The 26,451-nt window shown below is 41.8% G+C and overlaps 1 protein-coding gene across 1 annotated transcript; it reads right to left on the bottom strand.

Annotated features, from left to right (window-relative positions):
* Positions 1–24,166: 24,166 nt before the first annotated feature.
* LOC134445106 (mucin-2-like) lies at positions 24,167–26,231 on the bottom strand. Its single transcript, XM_063194193.1, has 2 exons — positions 25,078–26,231; positions 24,167–24,282 (listed from the first exon to the last, which is right to left on the bottom strand). Exons 1-2 carry the CDS (start codon positions 26,096–26,098, stop codon positions 24,167–24,169), a joined length of 1,137 nt encoding a protein of 378 aa, XP_063050263.1. The 5' UTR covers positions 26,099–26,231.
* Between the last annotated feature and the right edge of the window lie 220 nt (positions 26,232–26,451).

Genomic DNA, 26,451 nt, shown 5'->3' with positions numbered 1-26,451 from the left:
TCCGGACGCAAATGCAATAATCCTGGGATCAGACAAACACTGTTCACCAAGCAGCACACACGCACTCATTCTGTCCCTCTTTCTGACTTCTACTGGGTGGATGGCAGCGGCGAACGTGGCCATATCTCCGTATGGAGAGGTTTTGGTAATAGAACGCACGGTGAAGAGAAGACGCATAGGCAACCCTAAAACATGAATGTTTTAGACTCGTTGTTGACAATCAGACTGGTCACAACGTTTTGACTGTCTTTGTAAGAGTTATACAAATCAGTAAAACAGCAAATAGAGACGAAAGAGGTGGCGATATATTTCCCTCAAACGGGAGAGAGGGTGGAAGGGCGCTGCGCTCTCCACGCGAGGGGGCGGGGATTGTGTTCCTGATCGGCTTCAGGTGTCAGGCTATAACGTAGCCTAATTACGTTGGACACAATACTATGGACATGATACTTGTGATTTCATACCCATTATGTTGACAGTTTGCCCATTAGTTTTGTGAAATGTAAGTGACAAACTGTAGAAGTCACTGCTAGACTATGCCATGATCAACCATTTTACTGCCTATACAGCGCCTGCTCCAAAGGCCATGTAGGCTATACAGATGTAAAAATAGGCATAAACATGAATTGAATATGTGTGTGCTGACCCTTTCTGTGAAAGTTTCACAAGCTAAAAAGGTACAGGTTACAGATACAAACATGTTCGGCCCTCCAGGCAAAAATAGTAATTGTTGCATTATATATTTCAATATTATTGCATTATATTATTGCAATATTACAATATATACTATATATATTCTGCCTAAAACTACTTATTTCTTTGACCATAGTGTATGTGCACTATGTGATAGTAATGGAATGTCAAATATTGCTAAATAAATTCAATAATCTATTGAAAATGATCAATATTTTCCAAAAAATATAAAAAATTAAAAATGGCCACCACCATATGACGTCATAATATGCAAATTAGGTATGCATATTTACTCCCAAAATAATCTTGGGGTCATCCCCAATATTTGTCTAATTGACAGTCAAGCTCTATCTGTTACCAGTGTCAAGCCACAGTCATTTGAATTTATCATGCCAACATTCAGCTTTTTTGAAAAATAAATTGTGGCGCTTATATACTATATATATTCTGCCTAAAACTACTTATTTCCTTGACCATAGTGTATGTGCACTATGTGATAGTAATGGAATGTCAAATAATGCTCAATAAATTCAATAATCTATTGAAAATTATCAATATTTTCCAAAAATTATTAAAAATTCAAAATGGCCGCCACCATATGACGTCATAATATGCAAATTAGGTATGCATATTTACTCCCAAAATAATCTTGGGGTCATCCCCAATATTTGTCTAATTGACAGTCAAGCTCTATCTGTTACCAGTGTCAAGCCACAGTCATTTGAATTTATCATGCCAATATTCAGCTTTTTTGAAAAATAAAGTGTGGCGCTTAAAGGGTTAACAAACTCCTAGAAGGACAAATTTTTCTGATGAAAATTGCAGAAATGGTATATGAAAATATGTGCCCGGGGTCATAAATGACGCCAGTCGGTCGCTTTAGGGTTAAGCTGAAATAATAACCCAAAGTTTACCATTTTTAATCTGTCACGCCCAGCCATGACAGCTTGGCTGGGGTTGCCATTTCTGACTGTCTGTCCATTGTCTCCAGTCCTGCAGGTGGAGCTGTGGGCTGACGCGAACAGGAAACATCTTTGGGCTAATGGGTTGGGCTACAAAAGGAGTCCTTCCTGTTTGCGCTCTCTCTCTCCACTCTGACTCGGCTCACTCGTCTGGCAGACCGTATGGTCAAGGCCGACGGCAGCCATGCTCCAGCACCACACTTGCACCACAACACTCACTTACTGATACACCCCTTGGTTGGTTCATGTTACTGATTGTCCATGTTTTTGTAAATAAACCTTTGTTTTAGTAAAATGCACAAATCGGCGTGGTCTCCCTTTATGTTACTATCACTCACGAGCCAGTGGTCGTAACATATGGGGGCTCGTCCTAACTAAAAGATTCAGAGATTTGGTAATAATTTGGTAAAGGCTACCATAATTCCTGCTACGGTGGCAGCGTAGGAAGGTGCATAGGCCTACTTTGGTACACTTTGCAATAAGTATATGATAATTCCTTCTACTGTGTTAGCGTAGGAAGGTGCATAGAGCTTCTTGTGTATCATTTGCTTTTGAAAAAGCTACTGTAATTCCTTCTACTGGCTAGGAGAGCGTAGGAAGGTATGTGGAGCTATTTTGGATAGTGATCAGTTTGAGTAAAGCTACAAGAATTCCTTCTACTGGAAATGGGAGAGTAGGAAGGGTAGTAGTTAGGTTACAAGTGTATTGACTGATATGATTTAATTCAGGGTCTATCAGTCATCATTTCTTTGGGGAGATCCGCTGGTTTGTGCTTTTGCAAGTGTAGGTAGAACATTAGAGCATTTATTTTGGATGTTCCAGCCATTTTGGTCAAGATTCATTGCAGTTTGTAGCATGGCATAGAACCTGTAGGAGCTGTTGCCTTTATCCCCATATATAGTGGGTCTTAGGTTCCTGCTGTCACAGAGTCTGGGCGAGGGCACCGCCTTGGAGAAACGGCTGAATCGGCTTTGTCGGGATGGTACGTCTCCACAGGTATTGGTGAGTAAATGATCCTCGTCCTCGGGCTCTGTGTGAAAATAGGTTAGACTAGTGGGGGGGCAAATGTTTAGGGGGCATGCTCCGTGGTTAATTTGCTGTGTTGACAAAACTGCAATGTACTAGTGACCGAGTTGGAGTGTTGGGCCTAGCTTGATTGAGCTAGTTTTGCTTTTGTGTCTTTTGGCTTATTCACACGGTAGGCAATTTTTTTTAAATTTTTGTTGCATATTTTACTTTGTCATTGACTTTATTTGGCATAATGATTACAATGGAGGATTTGGTCAAGGCTCCGCTGGAGAGCTTGTTGGCAGCATTAAACAAGCAGCAATTGGTGCAATTAGCTGGTCAGGGAATTGACTTGCCATCAGCGATTAGGTCAGCTAAGCAGAAACACCTGACTGAAATGAAACCAGTAATTGAGGCTGCACAGCCTGTTAGTCCAAGCTTGTCAAGTTTTGAGCAACAAAAACAGCTGTTGGAATTGGAGAATAATTTTGAATTGGAGAAAATGAGACTTGAACTGGAGAAAAGCAAATTGGAAGTAGAGAAAATGAGAATGGAACATGAACTTCAGCAAAAGGCGAAGGATAGGTTGTTTGAAAATTTGGAATTCATACCTAACTTTGATGAACGTGACCCAGAGGTATTTTTCTCATTGTTTGAACATGTCATCGCTCAAAGAAAAATTAAGGATGAGGATCGAACACTGCTCTTAGTGCCACGGCTAGTGGGCAAAGCACAGAGGGCATTTGTGGCTTTACCTGTTGAGAACCGAAACTATGATGTGGTGAAACAAGCCATCTTAAAATGTTACCAACTTCATCCAGAAGCTTATCGACAGCATTTCAGGAATTTACGCAAACATGGCAATCAAACTCATGCAGATGTGGTGAGGAGATTGACCAAGAGTTTTAATCAGTGGCTCACTGCAGAGTCTGTTGACAAGTTTGAAGCGTTGTGTGATTTGCTGATTTTTGAACAATTTAAGAACATCCTGCCGAAAAGAATTCTCCACTTAATCAATGGGCGCGGAGTAAAGACTGCAGCAGAGGCAGCTCTTCTGGCCGATGGTTTTGAATTGACTCACAAGAGTAAGGCACATCATGGCAGACCTCGTTATCATGATCATCGAATTAACCCTTCGCATCAATCTCAATTGCATTCTCATTGTCCTCGTTATGGTCGTAAAGACAATCGTTATGATCCTAGTTCTCCTTCATTGAATTCTCCTCCTCGTTACAATCGCAAAGACCATTTTAGTCATGGCAATTGCAATATTCCAAAGTTTGACCCAAATGGTAGTCAAGTACGAAAAATTGACCGCTGTAATTATTGCTTGGAAGAAGGACACTGGAAGAAAAGTTGCCCAGTGTTACTGGAACGTTGTAAGGCTCAAATTGAAAAAAGTAGACCTGTGGTGTCTTCTGCTGTGCGCCCAGGTGATATTGGTAAGCCTGATATGTCTACCTGTTCTGCTGTGAAGGTAGATAATTGTTTGCAGCCTTCTCCACTTAAAAAGTGCAGAGCTGTGCTAGGTGAGGCACACATGCAATCAAAGAAGGCAGGTGTGCCTAATTGTTCATCATTTGTTGATCGTGGCTTAGAGTCTGTGATTGGTCCGGGCAAGCCTCCACATAAGTTCATTGGGTTGTTTGGAAAATGTACTGGTTAATGCACTCTTGTGTTTAGGGGTTGGTCATTCTCTGTTCTTTGTCTCTCTCCTAACATGTCCTTTTTGTTTGCCTTAAAGGTTTGCTGTCCTTGGATCCGGGATTTGCAGGTTTCAGATTGGGCTGGGGTGGGGAGGGTGAAAATTGGCATTGCGGGTCTGGCTGCTCTGGGGTACAAGTAGCATTATTTTGGTCTCTAGAATTATTTGCTAATGGCATACTGTGTGGCTAATTTTTTGTTTATTTTGTTTTGCTAATATTGATGGTGCTCCAGAGACCCATTAGATCGGGCCTCTGTTTTTAAGGGGGGAGGGATGTCACGCCCAGCCATGACAGCTTGGCTGGGGTTGCCATTTCTGACTGTCTGTCCATTGTCTCCAGTCCTGCAGGTGGAGCTGTGGGCTGACGCGAACAGGAAACATCTTTGGGCTAATGGGTTGGGCTACAAAAGGAGTCCTTCCTGTTTGCGCTCTCTCTCTCCACTCTGACTCGGCTCACTCGTCTGGCAGACCGTATGGTCAAGGCCGACGGCAGCCATGCTCCAGCACCACACTTGCACCACAACACTCACTTACTGATACACCCCTTGGTTGGTTCATGTTACTGATTGTCCATGTTTTTGTAAATAAACCTTTGTTTTAGTAAAATGCACAAATCGGCGTGGTCTCCCTTTATGTTACTATCACTCACGAGCCAGTGGTCGTAACAAATCCTTCAACCCTTTAATCCTCTACTGCATGGGATTGCGGTTAGGGTTAGGTTTGTGTTGAGAGAATGCATGACACTAGGAAAGTTCCCATAGAGGGTTAAAATCCCAGTTGCGGTGCATGAGCAACAGTTACAGTTTGAAATTCATTCTCTGTATTCTTGCTTATAAAGCTTATATCAATGATGACACCTTGTTTGATGGAGTTTATTAAGAAAAAACATAAAAGAGAAAAGAGAGCTAAAAAGATAAAAGGAAGAATAGGACGAGGTGAGAGAGAAGAGAAATGGAGGGAGAGATACAAGAGGGACGATCACATTGGTCTAGGGGTAAAATAACAAAAATATAACAAAAGCAAAGTGGGACGAAATGGCTGAAGTTATGTTAAGGAATGGGATGGTAGATAGAAAAATAAAACGAGGGGTTAGGTTTTGAGTAAAGTTATTGGTAGGGGTTAAGGTTAGGGTTAGGGTTAGGGTTAGGGTTAGGGTTAGGTGTTATAGGAATTTACAACGCAATGCCCCCTGAGAAGTGAATAAACGACTTCAACAGGAGTATAGCATTACGAGGGAGAAGCATTGCCACAGATTAATAATCTTTAAGCTTCGGGATAGATTCATTAAAGTTTTAAACTCAAAACCAGAGACCTCAGGAACCCCAGGGGTTTAGTACATGTGTTGTGAGGAGGAAAATTGTAGGAAAAAATTAAAAGTTTTAATAATTTGGGGTCCATTAACAGTAATTCCTAAGAAATGTGTCATACTGCAGAAACTATCATCAGCCGTGCGTCTGTTGTGTCATCCAGACTGTTACGACCATTTGAGTATTATGGGTCCATAGGAGGAGTGGATAAGATATTACATAATATAACGTAATAGGATTCCCATTCTCTACAAAGGGATAGAAAAATGTGTTGGTAACATTATTTGTTCTTATGAAAAAACAGAAAACCTGTGGGGGGAATGTGAAGAGCCTGAAAAAATGATGATGAGGAGAGCGCTCGTCTAAGCGTCAAACCTCAGATGACCTTAACTTAGGTCAAACACCAGGCCTCACCCTGCATCGTAAACAAACTCTGTGCGCCTCGGTCAAGGGTCGGGCGCACGGTTGTACGGTGTGGGGGAGAGAGGTGTGGATGTGGATGTGTGTGTGTGTGTGTGTGTGTGTGTGTTACATAATATAACGTAATAGGATTCCCATTCTCTACAAAGGGATAGAAAAGTGTGTTGGTAACATTATTTGTTCTTATGAAAAAACAGAAAACCTGTGGGAGGAATGTGAAGAACCCGAAAAAATGATGATGAGGAGAGCGCTCGTCTAAGCGTCAAACCTCAGATGACCTTAACTTAGGTCAAACACCAGGCCTGTATCGTAAACAAACTCTATGCGCATCGGTCGATGGTCGAGCGCACGGTTGTACGGTGTGGGGGAGAGAGGTGTGGATGTGGATGTGTGTGTGTGTGTGTGTGTGTGTGTGTTGTGTGTGTGTGTGTGTGGGGGGGGTGGGGTGGGGGGGAAGGGAAAGAGAGAGAGAGAGAGAGAGGGACGGGGAGAGGGGGAGAGAAGGGGAGTATGGGAGAGAAAGAGAGAGAGGAACACCAAAATAATGTAGTGTTGATTATGTGAGGTAGAAGTGGTTTAGAAATCTCAGTTAAAATATAGAGTTTATGAGTGATATATTTAAAGAAACTAGACTTCCTGACGTTGGTTCAGTCCTGTGGGGTAAAAAGTAGATAATTTTTTAATCCAAGTTTTTTCCATTTTGAGTCTTTGGCCTAGTGTCCATTCTGCTTGGTGTGACAGGCCCTGAATTCTGAGTTGTGAAACCCCATGTTTCAAGAAATGGTTTACTAAGTGTGTCTCAGATTTTTTCAGGGTTCTGATGTTGTGTGTGTGGTGATGTAACCTAGAACGGATGGAGTTTTTAGTCTGTCCCACATATTGGATTTTACATTTATGACAAGTTATTAAATAGATGCAATTGGTAGTATTGAGGGATATATAAGGACACGAATAGGCCTTGTGTGTGGTTCTATTAACTACAAATCTTCTGTTCTTGGTTTTGTGGTGGATTTTTTCATTAGTCCGACGTGTTAGTGTTTTGAGTCTGCTTTTAATGAGAAAATCCTTTAGGTTTCTCTGTCTGCGGTAGGCTGTGATGACTCTTAGTGTGAGATTTTCATTGATAAACACCTGTTTGAGGTTACCTCTCAGTTTCTGTGCTAAATCTTGGCTGGTGGCTGAGTAGGGTAGAATTAAGGGAATTTTCCTTCCTGAAGCAGAAACATTGTGTGTTGATATATTGGACAGAGACTTTTTATATAGCCATTGTCTGCGTGTTCTATTAAGAAATTGTGAGGAATAGCCTCTAGATTTTAAGGCTCGAAATAAAATGTTGACTGCTGAATGAAAGTCTTTTTCTTGAGAACAGATTCTCCAGAATCTGGTTAACTGAGCTTTAATGATGGCAGGGAACGTGTGTTTTGGATGATAGCTTTGTTTATGTAACAAAGCATGTGTGTCAGTGGGTTTAAAATAAACTTTTATATGTAAACCACTGGGTTGAGATGAGGTCGGGTTAAGTGTCTGTCTAAAAGTAGTGGTGTCTAGAAAATTAACTTTCCAGTAGTTGAGTTCAAATTTCACTTTAATACAGGGGTGGTGATTATTCAGGGTTGTGATGAAGTCAGGAAAAGTGTTATCTCCATGAGGCCAGACTCCATAAATATCATCTAAAAAGCGAAAATAAAACTTTGGCTTTAAGAGGCATTTAGACAGAACTGATTCTTCCCAGTCGGCCATATAAATGTTTGCATAGGAGGGAGCAAAGCGCTTACCCATGGCTGTGCCGCGGGTTTGTAGGTAAAAATCCCCATTAAATTCAAAGTCGTTTCTAGTAAGACTTAATTCTAGAAGTCTAAGCAGTATTTGGTCCGGCCGGTTCGGGTTGGGAGACATCTGCATGGCTTTTTTAACAGCCAGGAGACCCCTCTCAGTTCCAATGTTTGTGTATAGGCTGTCGATATCAATAGTAAAAAGCCAGTCATGTTGGTTTAGAGAGATATGTTTAACTTTTTCAATAAAATCATAAGTGTCTTTAAGATAACTCGGGTGTTTGTCCGACAGGGGGTGTAAGTGATATTCTAAATATTCAGCTATCTGATAACTTTCACTAGAACAGTCTGATACTATCGGTCGACCAGGGGGCATGTGAGGTGAAGACCATTTTGTTTTTTCTTTATGAATCTTAGGTAAGAGGTAAAAAGTCCTAGCCCTTGGGTTCGGGGCCCCTCTGAGATATTGTAGTTGTTTGTCTGAGATAAATTCTTGGTCCCTCAATTGAAGAAGTAAATCCAGATATTCCAAGGCCGTATCTTGGAAGATAGGCTTTTCCAGTTTAACATAAAAGTTGCTGTCATTTAATTGTCTTAAAGCTTCTGTGACATATTCATCTCTATCCATTACAACCAATGTATTTGATTTATCCGAGACTTTGAGGACTAAGTTATCCTTTTTTGTTAAATTGTGCATAGCTTTTTGTTCCGATTCGGTCAGATTATTGTGTCTCTGGTCCAGATCATGAGGAATCAATGATGATAAAGTTTCCAGATCCCTGGTAATAAGTTTTTTGAGGTTACTTGGAATCTTGGAATCGCGGGGTTCCCAATGTGAAGGTGGCGTGAAACGCGATGTATCCCCATCAAAACTATCGTCATTATCATCATCCTCAAAAAAGAAAGCTAATTTTAATCTTCTATGATAACGTGTTAAATCATGGATGCCCAGTTTATTATCCCACTTCTTAACTTTGTGGTAGGGAATAAAGGACATGCCCTTACTTAGTAGTGATAATTCAGCAGATGAAAGTTTGGTTGTTTTAGACAAATTAAGAACTGAGTTCTGTGGAGACTCATCGTCCTCGAAAGACTTTAGTTTAAAGCATACTTCCAGTGCAGAGACATTTCTAGTCCTGTGGCAGGAGTCCAGTGGATTAGATCTGGTTGAGTGTGGAATTTGAATAGCGACAGCATAGGAATACTCAAACCTGTTGCAAAAATAGAACCATTTAAATGTTTAATGTTCTGGATTTGAGTGGCAGGTAGTGATCTGCTGTAGTTGACCAATGGGATGTGGAGTCTAGCATTAGGGAATGTGCGGCGGGCCTTCCGAACAAGTGCTGACACCTGAGCTTGAAGTCTGGAATGGTTGTTATCCTCTCTGTTGTTAAGGCCAAATGCTAGAATGACCTGTGACACCTGCGGGGATACAGGAGTGTGGTTGGAAAGGATATGGGTGGCGTGGGCCAATTTTGCTCCATGATATGCGTCCACTTGGATACGCGCGTCATTGAATGGTGGTAGCCTGCTGATATTTGAATCGCCCATAATTTGAATCGGTCTAGAGGGTGAGAGAGACCAGTTGGCATATTTATCACCTCTGGGGTCATGTCTAGTGTACAGGGCGTGTGAGTCACTCTCTGCTTCTGTCTGGAAGTCTGACTCAGCTGATTGCTGAGGAGAGTGATTCCGCGTCCTGCCGCCATATGTGCTACATACGGGGTGATGTTTTTTAGTGTGTGGGATACGCGAGTCCCTCTCTGCTTCTGTCTGGAGGCCTATCTCAGCTGATTGCTGGGGAGAGGGGCTGTGTGTAAAGCCCGCGTGTGGGGTAATGGGCGGAAGTGTCACTTGGGTGCTGTTGTGTGATGAGTCTCCAAATAAATTCTCATAGCATAAGCGTTTTTTGCGGAGATTTGGAAGAGAAGATTCAATGAGAGGGGGGGAGGAATGGCAATGTTTTGATTTCCGTGTGGCCTTCCTAGGGGTATTAAAGGGTGTACCCGCTGCTGTGGTGAGGATAGGAGAATCTTTGGAGAGGTCTAGGGGTGAAGTTTGCTCAGTGCCCCCTGTTAAAGGCGTAGATGTTTTGGCTAGTGGTGTCAAGGGAGTGAAGTCACTACCCAGGGTTAAGGGGGGAGAATCAGTTTGGGAGGGATCAGACTTGTCCTCGGGTGGGGTTTGTGTCTCAGGGATTACTGTAGTTGGTGGTGTGGGTGTGTCCGGCAGTTGGAAGATTGTGGTGTGTTTTGATATTGGGGAAGCGAGAGTTATTTTTAGTTTAGGTGTACGGGGAGGTAACGGTGGTTTTTCAATCGCAAAGGGGAGAGTCGAAGGAGACTCCAAGGGCTGTAATGACGCTAAATTGTCAGGAGGTGGTGTGGTAGTACCAGAGGTAGTGGGAGAGGCCTGTAGCTTGTTAGGAAGGGGAGGTACTGTGGGTCTGTGTGTGTTAGTTGTGTTAAACAAGTGGCTAGTGCCTTCTTGTGGGTCCGTGTAGGCCATATCCTTTGATGAGGGGACAGGTGCTCCTGTCTTTGAATGTGAAGATGTGGTCAGAACGTCACGTGTACTGGGGGTCCCCAGACTCGTGTTAAGGTGATGGGTGATTATCTCAGTGATGTGGGAACCCGCTTCTGATATGGTCAATTGTTCAATTGTTTTATAGCGTTTCTTAATCCACTTTGTGGCGATAGACCATGCTTCCTCCCAACGGTCAAGGGAAGCCGTTAGGATGTAAATTTGACTATTTTCTTGGATATCCAGATAATGATTCTGTAGGATTTGAAGGCTAATGCCCAGCCAGTTTTGCGCGTTACCTTTAATAAGGTCATTGGTAGGCTTACATGGTAGGGCTGGTTTAACCTGGTTTTCCAAAATTGAAGTAGTTCGAATGAGAGAGCGTGGTTTTTTGTCCAGAGTCGCATCAGTAAAGGACAAATGATAACAGGCCCTAAGGTAGTTATACATATGTCTAATGAGAGCTCTGAACTCTTGGTCCGCTGAAGTGTTATATTCAGACATCCTGGTGCCGTGTATTTTAATGTTGACAAAGTTCTAGAATGGTTATAAGTTTTTTTAATATTAGTAAAGTCACAACGAGAGAGAGGAGTAGGAGGATGGATGAGAGAGAAAAAAAGAAAAAAGAAAGAAAGGAGAGAAGAAAGAGGGGGGAGGAAAAAAAGGAGGGGGGGGTTATCTGAGTGAGTTTGTGTAGGGATGAGGATATTGATGAGGTGGTGTAAGGATTATGGAGGAATGAACGACCTAGGCAGACTCCTGGCTAGTCCCAGAAGCGAAGAAGATTCTGATAGTTTTATAAAGTATTAGTACTCTGTGGTTAAGTTTAGGATTTTGAAAGAGAAAGGTTGTATTAGATTCTAAAAATGTTTTCAAAAACGTTGGAGATGAGAGTGGTGGATTCTGATTGTGTGTAAGTGTGAAATAAAAATTAAAAAATAGTCTAGTCACGGTAGTTTTTTAGAAAACCGTGAAATAGAAGACACCAATCATCAGCAGTGCGCCTACTGTGTCATAAAATTGTTTCGACCTATTAAGCACTGTACAATTCTCGACAGTAGCGGTCCGGCCTGGGTTGATCACTCCCAGGATGGTGTCTTTTGTCCAATTACTAATATATCTAAAAATTGCTAAAAACGTTTGGATTAGCAATTTAAGAACAGAATAAACTGTGAAAAATTGTTATGTAACCATAAACCTTATGGTGAGTGAGAGTGGAAGTGGAGATTTATGAAAACCGAATGGAGAAAGAGTTAGCTAACTCTGAAAAATGGCTACGTTGACCTGTATTAACAGGAGTCTAGCCCCGAGGGGTAAAATTAAAATAATCTTAAAAAGTTTCACAATTGTTTAAAATATTAAGGGGAAAATATTCACTGTTGTACTGGGGAGACAATGACCAACACTTGGGTTGAGGTTTCAGGAGGAGAGATGGGTTGCTATTATGTCCGGTACTTCCGGCGACATTAGCATGCTAATCAGGGAATCAAAAAATGTTTGGTAAACTGTTTTCTTAAAGGGCCAACATTGTTGATAAATATTTTGATAGTAAATTGTAAATATGTTTTAGGAGGAACATATAGTAGAAATAGTTTGTAGAAGAAGACACCTGTGGTGGAAAAGTCGAATGGTGTGCCAGTAGCGCCGACCGGCGACTTTCCAGTCAGGTTGGTTTTAACAAGGCAAGCCAAGTGAAGGATTTATCCTTGGTGAAAAATTGTATATAAAGGTTATTAAATGTGATCACATCACAAAAATCATATTTATATAAAATGTATATTTTGAAAACAAAAGAAGGAATTTTCAGCTGCGTAGGGTGTATTTTGTTTTGTGACGGCAGTTCTGAAGGCCTGTGATGCACACAGCTAGGATTTAGCAGTCGTGCCGTGCCCCGAAATTGGTGCACTTTGGGCCCAGAATCTGTTTAACACAAGAACAGTCCTTTAAGAGGATACTCCCTTTAGTGAAAATATTTTTATAAACTATTAAAAGATATAAGTAGAAATCAATTGCATTAGCAGAGTTTATAAAAGGGTGGAGAGGCTCCGGAGAGCAGAGAGCGAGAATGTGCTGAACAATCTTGAAGTCAAAGTCATGGAGGACTGAGGCGATCAATTGTCGGCAGAGTTGTGAGCTGACGCACAGTGGGTCCTAGCTTTTAAGTTGAGGGGGCGGAGTTTAGAGGGCCCCAGTGGTGTCAGACTAAAATATCATATATACAAGTTGTAAAAATTGGGCCAAGGTGTGGGAGAAAAAAGATAAGGTCACAGGATATGTCAGGCTAGGTCAACCTTGCGCAAGAAAAAGACCAAACATCCTGTGAAAAGAATTATATTATTATTTTGGGATAATATTTGAGGATGCAGTGACAAGGATATTTAGAAGGTTTAGGTGTTGCCAGATGTTTTGAATGTAAAGTGAATGGTTAGATGTTGCCAGATGTTTTGAATGTAAAGTGAATTGTTGGAAGACAATAACAAGATACATAGGAAATGATGTAGTTAATAAAACATACAACTTACCTGGGTTAAAAAAGTTAAACAACTTGTTATACAATGAGACTAGGTAGGATTAAATTGTTAAAAGTGGGATGGAAATAATACTGGTGAAAAAGATGTTTTTTGAGATTGGAGAACTAGAAAGAATTGAAATCTGATTTATGATTTTACTTTGTGTTCTGTTGGGGTGTGAGGTCTCATGTAAACTGCTTATCCCTTCGAAAAAAGGTAACCGGGACTAGCAAGGTTAGGTGTTATAGGAATTTACAACGCAATGCCCCCTGATAAGTGAATAAACGGCTTAAACAGGAGTATAGCATTACGAGGAGGAAGCATTGCCACAGATTGGTAATCTTTGAGCTTCGGGATAGATTATTTAAGTTTTAAACTCAAAACCAGAGACCTCAAGAGCCCCAGGGACTTAGGACATGTATTGTGAGGAGGAAAATTGTAGGAAAAAATTAAAAGGTTTAATAATTTGGGGTTCATTAACAGTAATTCCTAAGAAATGTGTTATACTGCAGAAACTATCATCAGCCAAGCGTCTGTTGTGTCATCTAGACTGTTACGACCATTTGAGTATTATGGGTCCATAGGAGGAGTGGATAAAATATTACATAATATAACGTAATAGGATTCACGTTCTCTATAAAGGGATAGAAAAACGTGTTGGTAACATTATTTGTTATTATGAAAAAGCAGAAAAATGTGGGGGGAATGTGAAGAACTTGAAAAAATGATGATGAGGAGGGCGCTCGTCTAAGCGTCAAACCTCAGATGACCTTAACTTAGGTCAAACACCAGACCTCACCCTGCATCGTAAACAAACTCTGTGCGCCTCGGTCAAGGGTCGGGCGCACGGTTGTACGGTGTGGGGGAGGGAGGTGTGGATGTGGATGTGTGTGTGTGTGTGTGTGTGTGTGTGTTACATAATATAACGTAATAGGAATCCCATTCTCTACAAAGGGATAGAAAAGTGTGTTGGTGACATTATTTGTTCTTATGAGAAGTCAGAAAACCTGGGGGAGGAATGTGAAGAACCCGAAATGATGGAGAGGAGAGCGCTCGTCTAAGCTTCAAACCTCAGATGACCTTAACTTAGGTCAAAACACCAGGCCTCACCCTGTATCGTAAACAAACTCTATGCGCATCGGTCGATGGTCGAGCGCACCGTGTACGGTGTAGAGGGAGAGAGGTGTGGATGTGGGTGTGTGTGTGTGTGTGTGTGTGTGTGTTGTGTGTGTGTGTGTAGGGGGGGGGGGGGGAAGGTGGAAAGGGGGAAGAGAGAGAGAGAGAGAGGGGGGGGGGGAAAGGGGAAAGAGGGGAGTATGGGAGAGAAAGAGAGAGAGAGAGGAACATCAAAAACAATGCAATGTTGAATATGTGAGGTAGAAGTGGTTTAGGAATCTCAGTTAAAATATAGAGTTTATGAGTGATATATTTAAAGAAACTAGACTTCCTGACGTTGGTTCAGTCCTGTGGGGTAAAAAGTAGATAATTTTTTAATCCAAGTTTTTTCCATTTTGAGTCTTTGGCCTAGTGTCCATTCTGCTTGGTGTGACAGGCCCTGAATTCTGAGTTGTGAAACCCCGTGTTTCAGGAAATGGTTTACTAAGTGTGTCTCAGATTTTTTCTGGGTTCTGATGTTGTGTGTGTGGTGATGTAACCTAGAACGGATGGAGTTTTTAGTCTGTCCCACATATTGGATTTTGCATTTATGACAAGTTATTAAATAGATGCAATTGGTAGTATTGAGGGATATATATGGGCACGCGTAGGCCTTGTGTGTGGTTCTGTTAACTACAAAACGACCGTTCTTGGTTTTGTGGTGGATTTTTTCATTCGTCCGACGTGTTAGTGCTTTCAGTCTGCTTTTTATGAGAAAATCCTTTAGATTTCTCTGTCTGCGGTAGGCTGTGATGACTCTTAGTGTGAGATTTTCATTGATAAACACCTGTTTGAGGTTACCTCTCAGTTTCTGTGCTAAATCTTGGCTGGTGGCTGAGTAGGGTAGAATTAAGGGAATTTTCCTTCCTGAAGCAGAAACATTGTGTGTTGATATATTGGACAGAGACTTTTTATATAGCCATTGTCTGCGTGTTCTATTAAGAAATTGTGAGGAATAGCCTCTAGATTTTAAAGCTCGAAATAAAATGTTGACAGCTGAGTGGAAATCCTTTTCTTGAGAGCAGATTCTCCAGAATCTGGTTAACTGAGCCTTGATGATGGCAGGGAACGTGTGTTTTGAATGATAGCTTTGTTTATGTAACAAAGCATGTGTGTCAGTGGGTTTAAAAAAAACTTTTATATGTAAACCACTGGGTTGAGATGAGGCCGGGTTCTGTGTCTGTCTGAAAGTAGTGGTGTCTAAAAAATTAACTTTCCAGTAGTTGAGTTCAAATTTCACCTTAATACAGGGGTGGTGATTATTCAGGGTTGTGATGAAGTCAGGAAAAGTGTTATCTCCATGAGGCCAGACTCCATAAATATCATCTAAAAAGCGAAAATAAAACTTTGGCTTTAAGAGGCATTTAGACAGAACTGATTCTTCCCAGTCGGCCATATAAATGTTGGCATAGGAGGGAGCAAAGCGTTTACCCATAGCTGTGCCGCGGGTTTGTAGGTAAAAATCCCCATTAAATTCAAAGTCGTTTCTAGTAAGACTTAATTCTAGAAGTCTAAGCAGTATTTGGTCCGGCCGGTTCGGGTTGGGAGACATCTGCATGGCTTTTTTAACAGCCAGGAGACCCCTCTCAGTTTCAATGTTTGTGTATAGGCTGTCGATATCAATAGTAAAAAGCCAGTCATGTTGGTTTAGAGAGATATGTTTAACTTTTTCAATAAAATCATAAGTGTCTTTAAGATAACTCGGGTGTTTGTCCGACAGGGGGTGTAAGTGATATTCTAAATATTCAGCTATCTGATAACTTTCACTAGAACAGTCTGATACTATCGGTCGGCCAGGGGGCATATGAGGTGAAGGCCATTTTGTTTTCTCCTTATGAATTTTGGGTAACAGGTAAAAAGTCCTAGCTCTTGGGTTTGGGGACCCTCTGAGGTATTGTAGTTGTTTGTCTGAGATAAATTCTTGGTCCCTCAATTGAAGAAGTAAATCCAGATATTCCAAGGCCGTATCCTGGAAAATGGGCTTTTCCAGTTTAACATAAAAGTTGCTGTCATTCAATTGTCTTAAAGCTTCTGTGACATATTCATCTCTATCCATTACAACCAATGTATTTGATTTATCCGAGACTTTGAGGACTAAGTTATCCTTTTTTGTTAAATTGTGCATAGCTTTTTGTTCCGATTCGGTCAGATTATTGTGTCTCTGGTCCAGGTCGTGAGGGACCAATGATGTTAAAGTTTCCAGATCCCTGGTGATAAGTTTTTTGAGGTTACGTGGAATCTTGGAATCCCGGGGTTCCCACTGTGAAGGTGGTGTGAACCGTGGTATATCCCCATCAAAACTATCGTCATTATCATCATCCTCAAAAAAGAAAGCTAATTTTAATCTTCTATGATAACGTGTTAAATCATGGATGCCCAGTTTATTATCCCACTTCTTAACTTTGTGGTAGGGAATAAAGGACATGCCCTTACTTAGTAGTGATAATTCAGCAGATGAAAGTTTGGTTGTTTTAGACAAATTAAGAACTGAGTTCTGTGGAGACTCATCGTCCTCGAAAGACTTTAGTTTAAAGCATACTTCCAGTGCAGAGACATTTCTAGTCCTGTGGCAGGAGTCCAGTGGATTAGATCTGGTTGAGTGTGGAATTTGAATAGCGACAGCATAGGAATACTCAAACCTGTTGCAAAAATAGAACCATTTAAATGTTTAATGTTCTGGATTTGAGTGGCAGGTAGTGATCTGCTGTAGTTGACCAATGGGATGTGGAGTCTAGCATTAGGGAATGTGCGGCGGGCCTTCCGAACAAGTGCTGACACCTGAGCTTGAAGTCTGGAATGGTTGTTATCCTCTCTGTTGTTAAGGCCAAATGCTAAAATGACTTGTGACACTTGCGGGGATACCGGAGTGTGGTTGGAGAGGATATGAGTGGCGTGGGCCAATTTGGCTCCATGATATGCGTCCACTTGGATACGCGTGTCATTGAATGGTGGTAGTCTGCTGATATTTGAATCGCCCATAATTTGAATCGGTCTAGAGGGTGAGAGAGACCAGTTGGCATATTTATCACCTCTAGGGTCATGTCTAGTGTACAGGGCGTGTGGGTCACTCTCTGTTTCTGTCTGGAAATCTGACTCAGCTGGTTGCTGAGGAGAGTGATTCCGCGTCCTGTCGGCATATGTGTTACGTGCGGGGTCATGTTTTTTAGTGTGTGGGATATGCGAGTCCCTCTCTGCCTCCGTCTGAAGGCCTATCTCAGCTGATTGCAGAGGAGAGGGGCTGTGTGTAAAGCCCGCGTGTGGGGTGATGGGTGGAAGTGTCACTTGGGTGCTGTTGTGTGATGAATCTCCAAATAAATTCTCATAGCATAAGCGTTTTTTGCGGGGGTTTGGAGGAGGGGATTCAAGTAGAGGGGGGGAGGAATGGCAATGTTTTGATTTTCGTAAAGCTTTCCTAGGCGTATTGAAAGGTGTGCCCGCCGCTGTACTGAGGATGGGAGAGTCCTTGGACAGGTCCAGGGGTGAAGTTTGCTCGGTGCCACCTGTTAAGGGCGTAGAAGTTTTGGCCAATGGCGTCAGGGGAGTGAAATCACTTCCCAGGGTTAAAGGGGGAGAATCAGTTTGGGAGGGGTCAGACTTGTCCTCGGGTGGGGTTTGTGTCTCAGGGATCACTGTAGTAGGTGGTGTGGGTGTGTCCGGCAGTTGGAAGATTGTGGTGTGTTTTGATATAGGAGAAGCGAGAGTAATCTTTAGTTTAGGTGTACGGGGAGGTAATGGTGGTTTTTCAATCGCAAAGGGGAGCGTCGAAAGAGACTCCAAGGGCTGTAATGACGCCTTTTTGTCAGGAGGTGGTGTGGTTGTAATAGAGGTAGTGGGAGAGACCTGATCCCTGTTAAGGAGGGGAGGTACTGTGGGTCTGTGTGTGTTAGTTGTGTTAAACAAGTGGCTAGTGCCTTCTTGTGGGTCCGTGTAGGCCATATCCTTTGATGAGGGGACAGGTGCTCCTGTCTTTGAATGTGAAGATGTGGTCAGAACGTCACGTGTACTGGGGGTCCCCAGACTCGTGTTAAGGTGATGGGTGATTATCTCAGTGATGTGGGAACCCGCTTCTGATATGGTCAATTGTTCAATTGTTTTATAGCGTTTCTTAATCCACTTTGTGGCGATAGACCATGCTTCCTCCCAACGGTCAAGGGAAGCCGTTAGGATGTAAATTTGACTATTTTCTTGGATATCCAGATAATGATTCTGTAGGATTTGAAGGCTAATGCCCAGCCAGTTTTGCGCGTTACCTTTAATAAGGTCATTGGTAGGCTTACATGGTAGGGCTGGTTTAACCTGGTTTTCCAAAATTGAAGTAGTTCGAATGAGAGAGCGTGGTTTTTTGTCCAGAGTCGCATCAGTAAAGGACAAATGATAACAGGCCCTAAGGTAGTTATACATATGTCTAATGAGAGCTCTGAACTCTTGGTCCGCTGAAGTGTTATATTCAGACATTCTGGTGACATGTATTTTAATGTTGACAAAGTTCTAGAATGGTTATAAGTTTTTTTAATATTAGTAAAGTCACAACGAGAGAGAGGAGTAGGAGGATGGATGAGAGAGAAAAAAAGAAAAAAGAAAGAAAGGAGAGAAGAAAGAGGGGGGAGGAAAAAAAGGGGGGGGGGGGTTATCTGAGTGAGTGTGTGTAGGGATGAGGATATTGATGAGGTGGTGTAAGGATTATGGAGGAATGAACGACCTAGGCAGACTCCTGGCTAGGCCCAGAAGCGAAGAAGATTCTGATAGTTTTATAAAGTATTAGTACTCTGTGGTTAAGTTTAGGATTTTGAAAGAGAAAGGTTGTATTAGATTCTAAAAATGTTTTCAAAAACGTTGGAGATGAGAGTGGTGGATTCTGATTGTGTGTAAATGTGAAATAAAAATTAAAAATAGTCTAGTCACGGTAGTTTTTTAGAAAACCGTGAAATAGAAGACACCAATCTTCAGCAGTGCGCCTACTGTGTCATCAAATTGTTTCGACCTATTAAGCACTGTACAATTCTCGACAGTAGCGGTCCGTCCTGGGTTGATCAATCCCAGGCTGGTGTCTTTGTTCAATTATTAATATATTTAAAAATTGCTAAAAACGTTTGGATTAGCAATTTGAGAACAGAATAAACTGTGAAAAAAATTGTTTTGAAACATATACCTTATGGTGAGTAAGAGTGGAAATGGAGATTTATGAAAACCGAATGGAGAAAGAGTTAGCCAACTCTGGAAAATGGCTACGTTGACCTGTATTGACAGGAGCCTATCCCCGAGGGGTAAAAATAAAATAATCTTAAAAAGTTTCACAATTGTTTAAAATATTAAGGGGAAAATATTCACTGTTGTACTGGGGAGACAATGACCAACACTTGGGTTGAGGTTTCAGGAGGAGAGATGGGTTGCTATTATGTCCGGTACTTCCGGCGACATTAGCATGCTAATCAGGGAATCAAAAAATGTTTGGTAAACTGTTTTCTTAAAGGGCCAATATTGTTGATAAATATTTTGATAATAAATTGTAAATATGTTTTAGGAGAATCATATAGTAGAAATAGATTGTAGGAAAAGACACCTGTGGTGGAAAAGTCAATGGTGTGCTAGCAGCGCCGACCGGCGACTTTCCAGTCAGGTTGGTCTTAACAAGGCAAGCCAAGTGAAGGATTTATCCTTGGTGAAAAATTGTATATAAAGGTTATTAAATGTGATCACATCACAAAGAACATATTTATATAAATTGTATACTTTGAAAACAAAAGAAGGACTTTTCAGCTGCGAAGGGTGTATTTTGTTATGTGATGGCAGTTCTGAAGGCCTGTGATGCACACAGCTAGGATTTAGCAGTTGTGCCGTGCCCCGAATTGGTGCAACTTGGGCCCAGAATCTGCTTAACACAAGAACAATCCTTTAAGAGGATACTCCCTTTAGTGAAAATATTTTTATAAACTATTAAAAGATATAAGTAGAAATCAATTGCATTAGCAGAGTTTATAAAAGGGTGGAGAGGCTCCGGAGAGCAGAGAGCGAGAATGTGCTGAACAATCTTGAAGTCAAAGTCTTGGAGGACTGAGGCGATCAATTGTCGGCAGAGTTGTGAGCTGTCACCCAGTGGGTCCTAGCTTTTAAGTTAAAGGGGCGGAGTTTAGAGGGCCCCAGTGGTGTCAGACTAAAATATCATATATACAAGTTGTAAAAATTGGGCCAAGGTGTGGGAGAAAAAAGATAAGGTCACAGGATATGTCAGGCTAGGTCAACCTTGCGCAAGAAAAAGACCAAACATCCTGTGAAAAGAATTATATTATTATTTTGGGATAATATTTGAGGATGCAGTGACAAGGATATTTAGAAGGTTTAGGTGTTGCCAGATGTTTTGAATGTAAAGTGAATGGTTAGATGTTGCCAGATGTTTTGAATGTAAAGTGAATGGTTAGGAGATAATAGTAAAGTACATCGGAAATGATGTGGCTAATAAACATACAACTTACCTGGGTTAAAAAAAGTAAACAACATGTTATACGATGAACCTAGATAGGGTTAAATTGTAAAGAGTGGGATGGAAATAATACTGGTGAAAAAGATGTTTTTTGAGATTGGAGAACTAGAAAGAATTGAAATCTGATTTATGATTTTACTTTGTGTTTTGCTGAGGTGTGAGGTCCCTTGTAAACTGTATATCCCTTCGAAAAAAGGTAACCGGGACTAGCAAGGTTAGGTGTTATAGGAATTTACAACGCAATGCCCCCTGATAAGTGAATAAACGGCTTAAACAGGAGTATAGCATTACGAGGAGGAAGCATTGCCACAGATTGGTAATCTTTGAGCTTCGGGATAGATTCATTAAAGTTTTAAACTCAAAACCAGAGACCTCAGGAACCCCAGGGGTTTAGTACATGTGTTGTGAGGAGGAAAATTGTAGGAAAAAATTAAAAGTTTTAATAATTTGGGGTCCATTAACAGTAATTTCTAAGAAACGTGTCATACTACAGAATCTATCATCAGCCGTGCGCCTGTTGTGTCATCCAGACTGTTACGACCATTTGAGTATTATGGGTCCATAGGAGGAGTGGATAAGATATTACATAATATAACGTAATAGGATTCCCATTCTCTACAAAGGGATAGAAAAATGTGTTGGTAACATTATTTGTTCTTATGAAAAAACAGAAAACCTGTGGGGGGAATGTGAAGAACTTGAAAAAATGATGATGAGGAGAGCGCTCGTCTAAGCGTCAAACCTCAGATGACCTTAACTTAGGTCAAACACCAGACCTCACCCTGCATCGTAAACAAACTCTGTGCGCCTCGGTCAAGGGTCGGGCGCACGGTTGTACGGTGTGGGGGAGAGAGGTGTGGATGTGGATGTGTGTGTGTGTGTGTGTGTGTGTGTGTTACATAATATAACGTAATAGGAATCTCATTCTCTACAAAGGGATAGAAAAGTGTGTTGGTGACATTATTTGTTCTTATGAGAAGTCAGAAAACCTGGGGGAGGAATGTGAAGAACCCGAAATGATGGAGAGGAGAGCGCTCGTCTAAGCGTCAAACCTCAGATGACCTTAACTTAGGTCAAAACACCAGGCCTCACCCTGTATCGTAAAAAAACTCTATGCGCATCGGTCGATGGTCGAGCGCACGGTGTACGGTGTAGGGGGAGAGAGGTGTGGATGTGTGTGTGTGTGTGTGTGTGTGTGTGTGTGTGTGTGTGTGTGTGTGTGTATGCGGGGGGGGGGGGGGGGGGGGGGGGGGAAAGGGGGAAGAGAGAGAGAGAGAGAGAGAGAAAGAGAGAGAGAGGAACACCAAAATAATATAGTGTTGATTAAGTGAGGTAGAAGTGGTTTAGGAATCTCAGTTAAAATATAGAGTTTATGAGTGATATATTTTAAGAAAAACTAAACTTCCTGACGTTGGTTCAGTCCTGTGGGGAAAAACGTGGATAGTTTTTTAATCCAATATTTTTCCTTTTTGAGTCTTTGGGCTAGTGTCCATTCCGCTTGATGTGACAGGCCTTGAATTCTGAGTTGTGAAACCCCGTGTTTCAGGAAATGGTTTACTAAGTGTGTCTCAGATTTTTTCTGGGTTCTGATGTTGTGTGTGTGGTGATGTAACCTAGAACGGATGGAGTTTTTAGTCTGTCCCACATATTGGATTTTGCATTTATGACAAGTTATTAAATAGATGCAATTGGTAGTATTGAGGGATATATATGGGCACGCGTAGGCCTTGTGTGTGGTTCTGTTAACTACAAAACGACCGTTCTTGGTTTTGTGGTGGATTTTTTCATTCGTCCGACGTGTTAGTGCTTTCAGTCTGCTTTTTATGAGAAAATCCTTTAGGTTTCTCTGTCTGCGGTAGGCTGTGATGACCCTTAACGTGAGATTGTCATTGATAAACACCTGTTTAAGGTTACCTCTTAGTTTCTGTGCTAAATCTTGGCTGGTGGCCGAATAGGGTAGAATTAAGGGGATTTTCCTTCCTGAAGCAGAAACATTTTGTGTTGATATATTGGACAGAGACTTTTTAGAAAGCCATTGTCTGCGTGTTCTATTAAGAAATTGTGAGGAATAGCCTCTAGATTTTAAGGCTCGAAATAAAATGTTGACTGCTGAATGAAAGTCTTTTTCTTGAGAACAGATTCTCCAGAATCTGGTTAACTGAGCTTTAATGATGGCAGGGAACGTGTGTTTTGGATGATAGCTTTGTTTATGTAACAAAGCATGTGTGTCAGTGGGTTTAAAATAAACTTTTATATGTAAACCACTGGGTTGAGATGAGGTCGGGTTAAGTGTCTGTCTAAAAGTAGTGGTGTCTAGAAAATTAACTTTCCAGTAGTTGAGTTCAAATTTCACTTTAATATAAGGGTGGTGGTTATTCAGAATTGTGATGAAGTCAGGGAAAGTGTTATTTCCATGAGGCCAGACCCCATAAATATCATCCAAAAAACGGAAATAAAATTTTGGTTTTAAGGGGCATTTAGACAGTACTGATGCTTCCCAGTCGGCCATATAAATGTTTGCATAGGAGGGAGCAAAGCGCTTACCCATGGCTGTGCCGCGGGTTTGTAGGTAAAAATCCCCATTAAATTCAAAGTCGTTTCTAGTAAGACTTAATTCTAGAAGTCTAAGCAGTATTTGGTCCGGCCGGTTCGGGTTGGGAGACATCTGCATGGCTTTTTTAACAGCCAGGAGACCCCTCTCAGTTTCAATGTTTGTGTATAGGCTGTCGATATCAATAGTAAAAAGCCAGTCATGTTGGTTTAGAGAGATATGTTTAACTTTTTCAATAAAATCATAAGTGTCTTTAAGATAACTCGGGTGTTTGTCCGACAGGGGGTGTAGGTGATATTCTAAAAATTCAGCTATCTGATAACTCTCACTGGAGCAGTCTGAAATTATAGGTCGACCAGGGGGCATATGAGGTGAAGGCCATTTTGTTTTCTCCTTATGAATTTTGGGTAACAGGTAAAAAGTCCTAGCTCTTGGGTTTGGGGACCCTCTGAGGTATTGTAGTTGTTTGTCCGAGATAAATTCTTGGTCCCTCAATTGAATAAGTAAATCTAGATATTCCAAGGCCGTATCCTGGAAGATGGGCTTTTCCAGTTTAACATAAAAGTTGCTGTCATTCAATTGTCTTAAAGCTTCTGTGACATATTCTTCTCTATCCATAACAACCACTGTATTTGATTTATCCGAGACTTTGAGGACTAAGTTATCCTTTTTTGTTAAATTGTGCATAGCTTTTTGTTCCGATTCGGTCAGATTATTGTGTCTCTGGTCCAGGTCGTGAGGGACCAATGATGTTAAAGTTTCCAGATCCCTGGTAATAAGTTTTTTGAGGTTAGTTGGAATCTTGGAATCACGGGGTTCCCACTGTGAAGGTGGTGTGAACCGTGGTATATCCCCATCAAAACTATCGTCATTATCATCATCCTCAAAAAAGAAAGCTAATTTTAATCTTCTATGATAACGTGTTAAATCATGGATGCCCAGTTTATTATCCCACTTCTTAACTTTGTGATAGGGTATAAAGGACATGCCTTTGTCTAGTAGTGATAATTCAGCAGAGGAAAGTTGGGTTGTTTTAGATAAATTAAGAACTGAGTTTTGTGGAGACTCATCGTCCTCGAAAGACTTTAGTTTAAAGCATACTTCCAGTGCAGAGACATTTCTAGTCCTGTGGCAGGAGTCCAGTGGATTAGATCTGGTTGAGTGTGGAATTTGAATAGCGACAGCATAGGAATACTCAAACCTGTTGCAAAAATAGAACCATTTAAATGTTTAATGTTCTGGATTTGAGTGGCAGGTAGTGATCTGCTGTAGTTGACCAATGGGATGTGGAGTCTAGCATTAGGGAATGTGCGGCGGGCCTTCCGAACAAGTGCTGACACCTGAGCTTGAAGTCTGGAATGGTTGTTATCCTCTCTGTTGTTAAGGCCAAATGCTAAAATGACTTGTGACACTTGCGGGGATACCGGAGTGTGGTTGGAGAGGATATGAGTGGCGTGGGCCAATTTGGCTCCATGATATGCGTCCACTTGGATACGCGTGTCATTGAATGGTGGTAGCCTGCTGATATTTGAATCGCCCATAATTTGAATCGGTCTAGAGGGTGAGAGAGACCAGTTGGCATATTTATCACCTCTGGGGTCATGTCTAGTGTACAGGGCGTGTGAGTCACTCTCTGCTTCTGTCTGGAAGTCTGACTCAGCTGATTGCTGAGGAGAGTGATTCCGCGTCCTGCCGCCATATGTGCTACATACGGGGTGATGTTTTTTAGTGTGTGGGATACGCGAGTCCCTCTCTGCTTCTGTCTGGAGGCCTATCTCAGCTGATTGCTGGGGAGAGGGGCTGTGTGTAAAGCCCGCGTGTGGGGTAATGGGCGGAAGTGTCACTTGGGTGCTGTTGTGTGATGAGTCTCCAAATAAATTCTCATAGCATAAGCGTTTTTTGCGGGGATTTGGAAGAGAAGATTCAATGAGAGGGGGGGAGGAATGGCAATGTTTTGATTTCCGTGTGGCCTTCCTAGGGGTATTAAAGGGTGTACCCGCTGCTGTGGTGAGGATAGGAGAATCTTTGGAGAGGTCTAGGGGTGAAGTTTGCTCAGTGCCCCCTGTTAAAGGCGTAGATGTTTTGGCTAGTGGTGTCAAGGGAGTGAAATCACTTCCCAGGGTTAAAGGGGGAGAATCAGTTTGGGAGGGGTCAGACTTGTCCTCGGGTGGGGTTTGTGTCTCAGGGATCACTGTAGTAGGTGGTGTGGGTGTGTCCGGCAGTTGGAAGATTGTGGTGTGTTTTGATATAGGAGAAGCGAGAGTAATCTTTAGTTTAGGTGTACGGGGAGGTAATGGTGGTTTTTCAATCGCAAAGGGGAGCGTCGAAAGAGACTCCAAGGGCTGTAATGACGCCTTTTTGTCAGGAGGTGGTGTGGTTGTAATAGAGGTAGTGGGAGAGACCTGATCCCTGTTAAGGAGGGGAGGTACTGTGGGTCTGTGTGTGTTAGTTGTGTTAAACAAGTGGCTAGTGCCTTCTTGTGGGTCCGTGTAGGCCATATCCTTTGATGAGGGGACAGGTGCTCCTGTCTTTGAATGTGAAGATGTGGTCAGAACGTCACGTGTACTGGGGGTCCCCAGACTCGTGTTAAGGTGATGGGTGATTATCTCAGTGATGTGGGAACCCGCTTCTGATATGGTCAATTGTTCAATTGTTTTATAGCGTTTCTTAATCCACTTTGTGGCGATAGACCATGCTTCCTCCCAACGGTCAAGGGAAGCCGTTAGGATGTAAATTTGACTATTTTCTTGGATATCCAGATAATGATTCTGTAGGATTTGAAGGCTAATGCCCAGCCAGTTTTGCGCGTTACCTTTAATAAGGTCATTGGTAGGCTTACATGGTAGGGCTGGTTTAACCTGGTTTTCCAAAATTGAAGTAGTTCGAATGAGAGAGCGTGGTTTTTTGTCCAGAGTCGCATCAGTAAAGGACAAATGATAACAGGCCCTAAGGTAGTTATACATATGTCTAATGAGAGCTCTGAACTCTTGGTCCGCTGAAGTGTTATATTCAGACATCCTGGTGCCGTGTATTTTAATGTTGACAAAGTTCTAGAATGGTTATAAGTTTTTTAATATTAGCAAAGTCACAACGAGAGAGAGGAGTAGGAGAATGGATGAGAGAGAAAAAAAGAAAGAAAAAAGAAAGAAAGGAGAGAAGAAAGAGGGGGGAGGAAAAAAAGGAGGGGGGGGTTATCTGAGTGAGTTTGTGTAGGGATGAGGATATTGATGAGGTGGTGTAAGGATTATGGAGGAATGAACGACCTAGGCAGACTCCTGGCTAGTCCCAGAAGCGAAGAAGATTCTGATAGTTTTATAAAGTATTAGTACTCTGTGGTTAAGTTTAGGATTTTGAAAGAGAAAGGGTTTTT

Source organism: Engraulis encrasicolus, unplaced genomic scaffold, assembly GCF_034702125.1.
Source record: "Engraulis encrasicolus isolate BLACKSEA-1 unplaced genomic scaffold, IST_EnEncr_1.0 scaffold_99_np1212, whole genome shotgun sequence".
Classification (NCBI taxonomy): Eukaryota; Metazoa; Chordata; class Actinopteri; order Clupeiformes; family Engraulidae; genus Engraulis; species Engraulis encrasicolus.
This window is presented reverse-complemented; position numbering and strand designations above follow the sequence as displayed.

Coding starts and splice junctions, on each gene's coding strand:
- LOC134445106 (XM_063194193.1), bottom strand. CDS start 26,098: ATGTCTGAATATAACACTTCAGCGGACCAAGAGTTCAGAGCTCTCATT. Junction 24,283..25,077: donor TATCCTCACCACAGCAGCGG/GTACACCCTTTA, acceptor TTTTTGCAACAG/GTTTGAGTATTCCTATGCTG.